Source organism: Dromaius novaehollandiae, chromosome 3, assembly GCF_036370855.1.
Source record: "Dromaius novaehollandiae isolate bDroNov1 chromosome 3, bDroNov1.hap1, whole genome shotgun sequence".
NCBI lineage: Eukaryota > Metazoa > Chordata > Aves > Casuariiformes > Dromaiidae > Dromaius > Dromaius novaehollandiae.
In genome coordinates this window covers 67,422,433-67,434,962 of record NC_088100.1, presented here as the reverse complement: position 1 = coordinate 67,434,962, position 12,530 = coordinate 67,422,433, and the positions used below count along the sequence as shown (strand labels likewise).

Sequence of the window (12,530 nt, the reverse complement as noted above, 5' to 3'; positions counted from 1 at the left end):
ACCCCGAACAAAGAAATCCCTGGGCAATCATACCTTCCAATCTAAGCTCTCCACCCCTCACGCGGTAGTTTGGACCAATAGTAATATTTTGGTCTGGGGTCTCATGCTCCTTACTGGGTCTCATCACTGTCCCTAGGTAGGCTGTTGTATCTTTACTGTTGCGGTTTCTGTTGACAGATGTGTCTTGATTCCTGGGGTCCCGCCCTTGTCTCTCAAGGCCCTGACAAAAAGGTGTTGTTCCAGCAATTAGCACTGCCCCAGCAGTGACAATAGGTGTTATCTCTCAAGGTCCTGACGAAGGGGATATAATCCAGACCCTGAGATAGTCCAGACCCCCCCTAATCAACACTGTTTCAGCCGTGAGAGGAGGCTTTGTTTCCCAGGGTCCTGACGCCCAAGTAGGCCTTATTTCAAAGCCTTGACATCCTCCCTTTCAGAGTGTGAAGCACAGGAATGCAAACTGCTTGCAACTCCCTTATCATTCCAGCTTGAACCAGCTCTCAGGCCCTTTTCTTACTGAACTAGGTAAAAGTTCATTATTTTATCTAAGTGCGGCCTAAGGCTTCAACAAATTTAGCTACTCATGCTAAGCAAGTTTTATATAAATTGTGCTATGCAGCTACCTCTAGACAGTTTCAGCTCAATCTTCTTTAACAGATGAGCTAATCTGGTCCGCTCCATCAACGACTTCTGTACCTGGGGGATTCAAATTATCCCTGCTTATTTCTGAGAAAAGCCCAGAGCCTCCTTTTCTCTTGCTTCTTAAAAATATATGGTGGCTATCTAGTGGCTTTCAGCCACATGAAATTTTAATTCACACCTCACAGAGTCTGGAGAGTTAGCAATCCTTTGGCTGCATGCTGTGAATGGATTTTTCAGGATTGCACTGAACAGGACTAACTCCCTCCCTATAATATGTCTATGCTGCAAAACCAGTGACAGAGCTGAGCTAGCTTTTAACTAGGTAACTTGGATAATGGGAGTGGAATAGTCAAACTGTTAAAAACATAGTGCTCATCATTTCTCTGCAGGGTTACAAAGTAAATTAGTCCTTATTGCTTCCAGGCCCCTGAACTAACTCTATTATCCCTACAGAGCACTGTGTCATGCAAAGCACTCATCCTTGGACTTAGTAGGAGGATTAGTCCTCATAGTGAGAAATGGACAACCCCCTACCCAAGAGTAGCAATACTCTCATTCCCTATGTTTAAAATCTGGTCTAGGAGTATTGGTCAGCTTGGAAGTTGGAAGAACTAGCTTTTGCTCTCAGTTTCATTGCTAATCATGTTTCATTTGGGACAAATTAAATTTACCTCTTCAGTATTTTACATCTCAAGGTTTTCTGTCTTAACTCATATCTGCACTCTGTCTTTCCTTTTTTGATTCTATGTGTTTAAGTAGAAAGAAGCTTTACTATGACTGTGACCAGAGCAAGACACTCCTTCATCTCAGAAGATTGATTTTATATCTCAACAATAATATATCTAGATATTAGTTTTTAAATTGTGAGATTAGCAATAATAAACATCATCCTGGTGTTTGATGTATCTCCTTTGTTGATTCCTAAGGGTGATTCATCTGCTTCCAACTGATATCTGATCTTTCGAAATTCAAAATTTAGTATCACATGTATGTGAAATGTACATGCAGGAGTCTCAGATGGAGACTCCACTTAAACTTCTAATCTCATCTAAGCCTTACAAGGTCATCTATACCAGGGTACTCTCTCACTGTGTTCTCTGCTGAGCTGCCTTGCAGTTTAAAGTCAACAAGGAACATTTACAGAGAATGGGGAGAAAAGGGGTCAGCTCACTAACCACTTCTATTATGTTTAGGGAAGAAGAATGTGCAATATTAGAATGGTCCCACCGCAGAGGGCGTGCTTGCACAATAATATGCTGGAGCAATCCACAGAAATTATTTGTACAGTTAGCTGCCTTAATTACCAAATAGATGTTCAGAAGGCATTTGGTTTAAAAGCCAAAGCTTAACATTTATAACTCAATACTAAATAATCAGGAAAAGAAGTCAAGTTTTTGTTCAAATATATTACCGTCCTTTACAGAAAAGTGTTTAGTAATAGTAAAATAAATAACATATCAATAGCACTAGCTTATTTTTTGATTTAAATTATCCTCGAGTAAGTATAGTAGACTCTGGACTTCATTCTGTTTGTAGTTACTTCAGTTTAAAGAAGATTAGAATCTGGCCAGGAAGCATAAATTCTTTAACATTATCAACAATCTGCCTTACTTGTGAGGAATCTTATGCTAAATATTTTTGCTATTAGTTCTTGCAATAACACCAGGTATAAAGTTACATAATTACAAAGCAAAAGTTACCACTAGTTATTTTGTAATGTTCAAAGATGGGCAGACATACTGCAGACTAGTTTGAACCCTAAACTGTGCAGATCAGTCTCGTCCATGTAAATGCAGTAGGTGTAATTCTGATTCAGTTCTCATGTCAATCAAGTTATTCTGCTGAAGCTAGTGAAAATAAATGCTTGGTTTACTGATACAGAACTTGTGAAACTGGGAACATACACTATGTCTCTGAACTATTGAGCTACAACACGATGCATTTTTAACCTATCAGCACTTCAACACCCCTCTGCATGAATAAGACCACCACAAGAGAGCTACCAGGTATGTGCGAAAGGCTCCCAAGTTTAAAAGGAAGGTTTCAGGACCCTTCCCTCATTTTCTTTGCATGCAATGACTTTTAATTCAATCTTTGCAGACCTTCCAACAAATAACTGCTCTCTGCAGTTTACTCCATTATACACACCCATGTACCTGCTACAGATTCAAGAAGGAAATATTTTCTGTAAAGATTTTCTAAACAATTTTATTGAGGTAATTTTTTTCATTTTATATTTATATATATTCATTCATATATATCTATAATTCAAAAAGCTAAACAGTTTTCTAAGGCACTTGGAATTGTGCACAGCAGAGTATCCTACAGTACTGTACAACCAGGCAGCACACATTTTTTGCTTGTTAAAATAAATAAAAACATAAAATGAGCATAATATATGTACTGCATAAAAAAAGATAATACACATTCTTTTTCACATGACAGTATTGAATTATACCTGTGTGTGTGTATAAATATATACTACAGTACAGATAAAAAACCAAGAAGCAGCTACCTCATTAATTTGTAACAATTACTGTTACTTACTTACAGTCACAGATATCAATATGCCTGTGTGAAATGCAGTATCAGATCAGCCACTTCTTTAAAGTTACCGTATTCAGTCACTCTAAGTCGAGCTACTAAAACACAAGTAGATCCATTCATTTTATAATTATTATGTAAAATACACACTGCATAAACTGAAAAGTTGGGGGTTTTGATTCTCCAAAGTCTCACATCTTTTGAAAGTCATTTGTGCATGCAGAAAATGCGCTTTATAAGTGCCATCAATTCTAAGCTGATAACATTTCACATCCATTTGTTATAGTTATCAATAACTATCCAGCATGACAGGCAGTGGGGCAATCAAGTCATAAGCTTTGTGTGCTTTATTTTACTTGTAAATATGAATGTTTATTGAAATTCAAGCAGGATACTTTGAGCACAACTTGTTTCTATTTTTAATCAAATAAATAAAAATGATAAAGTCCAAGAGCAGGCCCAGTGCCTGTTGATAGTTGACACTCTTCATTACACACTGCAAAATTTTAATTCCAATGAATCCAAGTAAAAAAAAAGACCAAAAAAGAAAGACCAAAATTTAATTTCAGGTGACTCCAATCCTTCTCATAACAAATTCAGTGCATAAGCACCTCTTGACTTTACAGGACCCTAATAAGATCCTACTGGAGTTTAATCACCAGCACCTGTAGTGGTTCGATCATCAAGCCCTCCTTACTGGGGTCATCTCAAAGGTGTCCTTGTAGACTTGAGTGGGAAGAGTCATATGCGCAAGGATTCTTAGTACCGAGCACCCATGGTGTATTTCAGTTCTGCCACAGAAAATACACATTCTTTAAAGTCCGGTGTTTAAGGTACAGTTGGATCTATAAAATATGGCATATTAATACTGCCATGATTTACTGTTAGAGCAATTGTTCTGTACAGACCTGGAAAGGGACACAAATCTTTTGGTTCTCAAATGTACAGAAATGTGGCCTTCAGTGTTTGTATACCTCTCCCAGATTTACAGTTCTGTTGTGAATGGAATTCAATTTCTCTTCTACAAAAAATATCTTAAGAGCTGCTTGAATGGTGACACGTAATTAGAATATGCCATCTCCACACCCTTCTTGCACCTACTCATATAGTTAGATGCCCATTCAAACAATCCATCAAGGTCTTTTTGTTTCATTTAAAATCATACCAGCTGAAATAATTGTCTAAACCACAGTATTTCTTTAATTCCAAAATTTATACAAGTTTACAAATCAATATACCACCGCACAAAGTAGTGAAAGGAAGAGAAGTTATGTTCAGTAACATTCTACTATATTATAACAATGTTGAAATATGGTTAAATTTGACAAAATATTGCAAGACTTTTTATATAAAGAATTAATGATTGAACAAGGAGATACAGAGAATACCATTTCTTTGTTCCTACCCAATGCAATATTTAACTCCTAGAAAATAATGAAATACTGGTGAAATGCTATACCTAGTTCATATGAGCTCTATTTCCATTAAAATCCTGAAATAAGGTGGGAACATCGACAAAATGAAACAAGACCTTATTAACCATTAAAGTTAATAAATAGAAATCTGTCCAAATATTGCAATGAAATGTTATTTTTTAACCCCATCTCTCCTTTTCTCTATATAGGTAACACTTCCATAAATTTTTTTCAGATACCTGTTTACAAATAGAAGCTTTAAGGTATTCCAGAGGTTTACTTTTCTTTTTATTTTATCCTCAAAATATTTTAATATCAACCTAATACTAACTTTCAGAATTGCTTTTTTTGTCCATCAAAAGCTAGGTCCCAGCAGAGAGTATTGCACTGAGCATTGTATGATAAAAATAAAGATAACAACAATAATGCAGCTAAATCTGGGAGCTCCTAAAGGCAGGAGGCAAGTTTATTCTGTTTTTCACCCTGAGTATGTCTTCATTTTAATTTACAGCAGCGGCACAAGTCTTAACGCCTTGAGATACGAATAAAAACAGATGATATGAAAGCATGAAATAATGCAGTTTGGCTATACCTGACAACTTAATGCAAATGTAGGCTTTTAGCTAAATTTATTTTATCATTAAAGCATTAATGCATACATTAAGACATGGGCTTATATTCTAATTTCTGCTTAAAATGCCAGCAGTGTTCGGCCAGATCTGTACTACTGGTACAGTCTGTTTCATATCCAGGTTACAGCGCATTTGTCCGTAACCTGGTTACAAACATGGGCTTTGACCCAGTGTTGATTGCAGCTGATGACCGGGTTTCTGTTGGTTCCCAGGCTGCCAGATTAGAACCATGTTTTTAATCTCTGTTGGCTGTATCCCACTTCCATTTTCTGATGATATAAAACTGTGGCCCAGACCACATCTATAATCAGGTTAAGGGACAACTGTTTAGAAACAAGTTCTCTGGCACAGCTGTAATATTACTGTTCACAAGATCTGGGTTTGAAGTAACTCCTTGGGAAACAAAGCAATAGTAAACAGAAATCAGAATATCACCTGGAAAGAGGGGTCTAATTTCTGTAATTTCAGGGACTTTTTCCTCACTTTGTTTCACAGCTGTCATTGGTTTTCAAGAAAAAGAGAAAAAAGAATAGGGTCATCTGATATGGTTTTCACATGTCAACAGCTGAGGTTGTGCTGCTTCTCTAAGAGCTGATGAAAGTATCACCAAAGCAGATGGTGGAGTTGTACAGCCCTGCACCTCTTCAGAGGTCAGCCACAGCAAGGGACACACAGAACTCTAGGTAAATGCTAAGCCAGCAAGTACATACAATCTTGTAGACCTACAAATGGCTGTGAATACTTTCAGTGATTTTGAAGAGATGCTGTTCCTGGGCCTACATAACTTTGAATCACTGGTATTTAGCGTAAATATTTTTTGTACTTTCTGAGTCTACACATATATCAGTTTGAGGAATTTCAAATAATTATGTTTTCCTTTGAAACATCTAATTTCAGTTATAAGGATTTATGTATGTATTATGTGAAAAGACAGAGAGACATTCTAAAACTGTTTCAATTTGTTTTGTAAAGAAGAAATTAGTATTTGTTTAAGGGTCCGTTCCTCCACATCGACAGCAAAGTGCTGCAGGGCATGATCATGCTAATTAATGTGATATATCAGACAATTAGAAACCACTTCAGGCAATGCTTATTTTGTTTGTGTGGGTGTAGACATCTGAGTTCATGTGTAACTTTGTGAAACATAGGTTTGTGTGTAAGGTATGTCACATGTTCTAGAAGAGTTTTAAATGAATTGTCCAACTTGATAAAAATTAGCACATTGATCCATTTTTTGCCAGCTGGACTGTATTAGGTGTTGCATGGATAGTGTTATCTTTTTCTTCCTCCTTTTTACTTCTTTTTTTTTCCTCTCAAGGACTGCTCAGTCAAGACTTTCTCAGCACTTCTGATTTTTCGCTGCTGACAGGTAAGCAGCATCCTGGAGGGTTAGGTACATGACATATTCTTTCCAATTGGCTCTTCTAGCAATTTGAAAAAGATATTTGTAATAGTCAACACAGAGAACGAGGAGATACAGTGGAAACCTGATCTCAGGCAGCTCAATAAGGTAAAGCAAACTTGCTTCATTGAACGCAATGACATACCAAAATCTCATTACTTTTTTATTGCATGGATAGCACTTTACAGCTGTTGTTCTCTTGCCAGTTGATATTTACAATATAAAAATAGTATATGCAATTCTAGGTGTGTGCATGGATACAATGGACAGTTTACAGTTCTAAGTCTGCAAATACATTATGTTTTTACATAAGTCCTGATAAAGGCAACTCTTTTTGTCCAGTTATGTAAATTTGGTTAAGTAATTTGCTGAATTGCTAACCAAAGAATGCATCTGATTATTTATCATGGAAAAACCTTTGTACATAAAAAATAAAAGAGTAGCTCAGCATCTCTATCCAGGCTGTTGTTTTGCCTTTAGCACTGGATTGTAGTGGATACTTCAGAAAAAGAAAAGAAAAGAAAAGAAAAAAATCTACCATGCTCTAAAAAACAGGAGGAGGATAGCAAAAGTGTAAGTGATTCTTTACCTGTGTACCCTCATGTATTATGGCAAAGTACAGTTTGAGGAAGTCAGAACCCCGAGTTGTATTTTATGTATGTTTTAATTCCTGTATGAGGAGCTGGCACATTTCCTGCCATCCATGTTCCAGGCCCAGTAGACTCTTGCAAAGTTAACCCAATAACTTAATTCTAAGAGTCTAGCAAGTTTTAATTCACTTGTGCAATCCTTACATATCCTGGCATGTCAGTGGAACTTCTGTGTTACATAGAGTCTGATCTTACCTTCAAGTTATTATCCTGCCTTTGCAACCTGTAGTATCTTGGCTACTTTCAAATGTTTGAAAGAGGTTAAGGCAACACTGAGGTCTATTTAGTTGTTCCACTTGTTTCCTTTGAAGTGAAATACTGCGCTTTATACTTCAAAGTCCACATAGTTGACCTTTATAGGATTTTGAACAAACACTTCTAAATTTGGCAACAAAAAAATAGTAAAGGTTTAAGCAGGAGAACTATTTATTAAGTGCTAGTGTAAGTTTTTAAGTTTGCTCTTCAAATCCTAAAAATAAAAATTAGGATTCTACCAGAATTGCTGACAAATCTCAACTTTAATGGCCTGATCACTTCTGTACGATTCAGTGCCAAAGTATACATTTTAAATGTTTCCTTGATGTAGAAGTGGTATTTCTATATTTATAAAATGATGGCATTATAGAACCTAAATTGTTTTCTGCAAATGCAACCTTAATGTCTCTTACTGATTCCATTAAAAGAGGAAGATGCTAGTTCTTGTTCTTTGCTATAAGCATGTAGATGGTATTTTATTTAGTTATTGATATTTTTGGGTCTTCACATCATTGAATTTTTACTAAAATGTAAAATGGTCCTAATAGTCACATAAACCTATCTTCTTAAAAAAAGGTTTGTCACACTATTTAAAAATAAATAGAATGCCAGCTGTTGGAAGGCACTCTCCTGTTACTTGAAGTGCTCTTTACTAAAAAAAATCAACCAAATTTATGGAAACCTCATGTTGTTGTAAATATCAGTAAAGGGGGAGATCTGATTTTAGCCATTAAATTGTCTTCCTGCCTTTAGACTGATATCTAAAACAACAATCTTCAATTTTATAAACTAAAAACATTCCACAAGAATCTACTGCAGGTTCTGAGGTAAAAATCACATCTACACAGACTTTTATTGCCTGAAAAAGAAATACTTACACTGCATAATTAAAAACTAAACAGAGCACATAAAAGACCAAAATAAATTGTAATATGTACACACATTAGAAAGGATAAATAGCATATATATTGTAATACTGCATTAAATGTATGCATATGTGATTTCCAGGCTCCCAAAGATGTCATGTACATTAATTCAAAGGATAAATAAGTGCTAATATAAGACAGAGAATTTCTTAGTGTAAACAACGCCACAGGCTTTTTAATAGGCCTTTGGGCCAACTTAGAAAAAGCATGTATTGCCTTTCACACTTCGTATCACTTAATTTTAATAGTATTGTATTCACATATACAATTTCAATATAGTATAAAAAATTATGATTCTAATAAGCATTCTTCAGACACAAAAAAAACAGGCCGCAGACACTCTAATTTTCTGTTAATTTTTACAAGACCATTGGTTGAAGACATATTGATTCATCTCTGAGTTCTTTGTAAAAGCAGTCCAAGAGACTCATCTAATACAGTTCTTAAACTTAAAAAGTCACATTATTAATCACTGCTCAAATCTACTAGTAAGGACATTTGTGCACAATTTCAATGCTGATTTTGGATTCAAACTATAATGGTGTCAAAGTTGTCACTAGTGCCTTCCATAGGTCAGAGGGATAATAATCCCTCTGGTTTGATGGCAAGTGACAGAAAGGAGTGTTCCTAAACATTAATCCTTCTATTGCACTCATAGCGTCACGTTATTTGTTCTTCAAAACCTATTTATGTATATTTGAGAATCCAAAGTACGCCAACATTAAAAAAAAAAATTACTTCTTCTGCATGAATGTTCAATGTATTTTCTTGAAGCATGCTCACCAGAATTAAAAGAAAAAAGACATCTGAGTTATACTAGGACTAATTTCTGGCAACTGGGTTTACTGGCACCAGAGAAAATTACAGTTCTTCACTAAAGTACTGATGATATGAGGACTTGTGGCTTCCTATCTTGCTAAGACAGGCTGCAGCCACTAAAAACATACATACACAGCTGCTCATACTCTCAGATTTTTTAAAAAAATAACTCCTCCCACTGGCCAAGTACATCAGTAACAGTTCCATCCACACCATTTTTCTCTGTTGACTGACAAGTGAAGTCTCTCATCCCGCACTCTCTCAGTCCTTTTTACTCTCCCTCTGCTCAGTTACCCTCAATCACAATGCTATAAAGTCTGACGAGTTCCTGGCAACAGGCTCTTAAACGATTGTCTTCAGCTCTTCCTGACTTGTCAAGCTCCAATGAAAAAGACAATCAACTTGTCTTTGTGGGCTAGCCACAGAACCATGGTCTTTCTTAACATTGGAATATTTCTTAGTTAAAATGAACACTTCATATGGTTTCACCTCCTGGTCAAATCTTTTGTTCACTGATAAAGATGAGGGCCACATCCTTCATTAAGCTCAGGGTAAGCTCCAACACACACTCACACTCAGTCAAGTTCCAGTGCAACCTCCGGTCTTCAGGACGCAATGATTTCCCCAAAGAAAATTGTTACATGAAATATGGGATGTAGTCAAAAATTATGGACGATGAAACCTGAAATGATAAATCATTTAAAAATGTAAATTTGTATTATTTCAACTGATAATGTCACTGATCTTGATTCTTCTCTCATAGCTGTTTACTTTTGTGGCCTGATTTTCTTGGTGTAAGTGGGATCAGAGCCAGCCCTAGTATCCCTCTCTGCCTTTCTCTCTCTACTAGTAAACCAAACAGGGCTACGGTATGGCTCACGTGCTGGTATGTGACTGTCCATCCTGTTACACTGTAGCACGGTCCCTGGCACAGTTTGCTTGGGTCAACCAGCACTCTTCCAGACACTGCCTGAGCATGACTGGGATTAGCACAGGCCAATAGGCAGACTGGATATGGGGTGGTGGTGCTGATAGTGGTGGTCACCCTGTTTTGGTGGGAGAAAAGAGGTTAACTGTCAAGCTGTACCAGGCCTGTTGGACTGGAGGAGACTGGTCTGTTTTGTATTTACAGATTTAGCTACATTGTGTCTACTCTTTGGAATTACTGTCTGGAAATCAGGAAAGCTTTGCTAAACCATGAAACTTAACTTTCTGGTTTTCAGTCTTCCTGCAAAATAAGGCTGACAAAATTCTTTTTAGGTCTTTAAGCGAAAAGTCTTAAAGAACTGCAGATGCTTTCTCTTTATTAGTAGCAGCCAGCTGTGACAAATGAAGATCCAAATACACTTTACCATTTTTTAGGTAAGGTGTATATATCACTCCAGACTCCCTAATGGATCAATAGAGAGAGATAGGTAGCTCCAAAGGGTGTTGCCAACCTTTCCTAGGATAAGGTAAGACCCTAGAGCAACTGAAATTCTAACTCAGCCTAAATAATGAATCCAAGAAGAAAGAATAAGGGGAGCACTAGTATCAGGTGATCATCTATCACCCGCCTTCTAAATCTCTGTTTATGTGGTTTTAAACGTACATGTATCCACAAAGGAGTAAAAAATGCAGCAACTTTAAAACAGCATCGGTAATGATGCACCTGACTCAGTAGGATTCTGTAAGTTTTTGTTTGACACATTTCCTCTTAATAGTTCCAGAGGAGTGGGAAAAAAAATGAGCTACACATCACCACACTAATGTGGTACAGTATGATACAAAGATGCATTTTCAAGTAGGTAAACAAAGGAGGTGTATGCAAAAGGTGCTATTTACAAGTAGGCAGCTAGTCTACTGAGTAAGGGTACTGTACATGGCAAAAAAGACTCGTGGTTTTTTATTTGTGTAAAAAAACAATGTATTTGACTATACATAGCATTTCCATTAGAAGCACTTTATTAACATCTACTAATATCCTTTTCCCAAACTTTTATTTCTTTATTTTTAGAAACTCAGTTTCTTGGATTCTGTTATGAAATAACAGAACAAATAAATCTAAATTACGAGGAGCAGAAAAACAGTTCAACTGATAGTATTACAGTAAATCATGAATGATGAAAACCAGTGTTTTTTCTTTCCAAAGTTTAATATAAACTTTGAACAATTTAAAAGTACTGTAAAACAGATTATAATAACAGAGCTTCTTATATTGGTTATTATGTAATAATCTAACCTAATCTAATAAAGTGTGTTATAAGCTATTTTTGTTTAAGAAGCAGCTTCCTTATTGTCTCATTCTATCACAGAACTTCATGAATAAACCTTTTTTAACTAGCTGCAAATGCAAGTGGCTTTCAGTTTGTATTACCTCAGTGATCACTCTTAAAAAAATTTAATGTAAGTAATTCATCCTCTGGCCACAGACTTTTCTCTATTGTTCCATTAAAACAAATCATACTTTTGTTGTATCAGTCCAAATGTAGTGGTGAACTACATAACTTTTAATGAGAGGATCATGAGAAAACAGAATCTCTTGTTTTATTTTCAAAATTGTAATTGACTTAAAATATCTGCATATAATTATACCCTTAATGGGCTTTTTCTAGTGTTACTCTACTGACCTCTGTGCAGTGGTTCCACAACATGGCCAATGCAAAAAAGGGTGAGGAGGGAACAGAGGGACTCCAATTTTCCTCAGGTTGAAATTCCTCTAGGACCCTTCAATATCATTTCTTGTATTTATTGCAATTTGGCTATGCCTATTTTCAAGCCTATTTTCCAAGCCCTTCCTCAAAAAAGTTTTCACTTTTTAACTGGTTTGTCATTCAGTTGGATACCTGAGATTTTTGGTTCATCTTTCAAGAATCCAACTGCAATCACTTTCAACTTTTTCAGCTTTCGTGAAAAAAATAACTGGTTCTTTTTGTATGACTCATGTCTATATGTATTTATGCTCCTATACTGCAATACAACTCAAAAAACATAACTTAGGCAAGGGGATGCATTCTATCTCTCTCAGACAGAATTCTCTCCTTGCTAATTTTCCCTCTCTCTCGTGTTCTCCATTTTTTAAAAAATATATTTTTGTATGTCCTGAAGAAGATATATTACCTACCCTGAAAAGAAAATGATAACAGAAGCCAAATGAAAACATGCAAATCCATGTTTGAAAAGGACATTTTCTAGTAGTTAGAATGCAACATTAGATTAAAATCCTGCCTCGTTTCATTCCCCAGCTCAATTTTTCCATCTGTGAA

At 36.1% G+C, this 12,530-nt stretch overlaps 1 protein-coding gene across 6 annotated transcripts in view; it reads right to left on the bottom strand.

Moving 5' to 3' along the window:
- Positions 1–4,360: 4,360 nt before the first annotated feature.
- PHACTR2 (phosphatase and actin regulator 2) overlaps positions 4,361–12,530 on the bottom strand; it is a 150,725-nt gene continuing 142,555 nt past the window's right edge. For all 6 annotated transcript variants that reach the window (XM_064509076.1, XM_064509077.1, XM_064509078.1 and 3 more), the window contains one exon: positions 4,361–9,967. In XM_064509076.1, the coding sequence (XP_064365146.1) occupies positions 9,952–9,967 (16 nt within the window). In that variant the 3' untranslated portion in view covers positions 4,361–9,951. The remainder of the gene's footprint in view (positions 9,968–12,530) is intronic.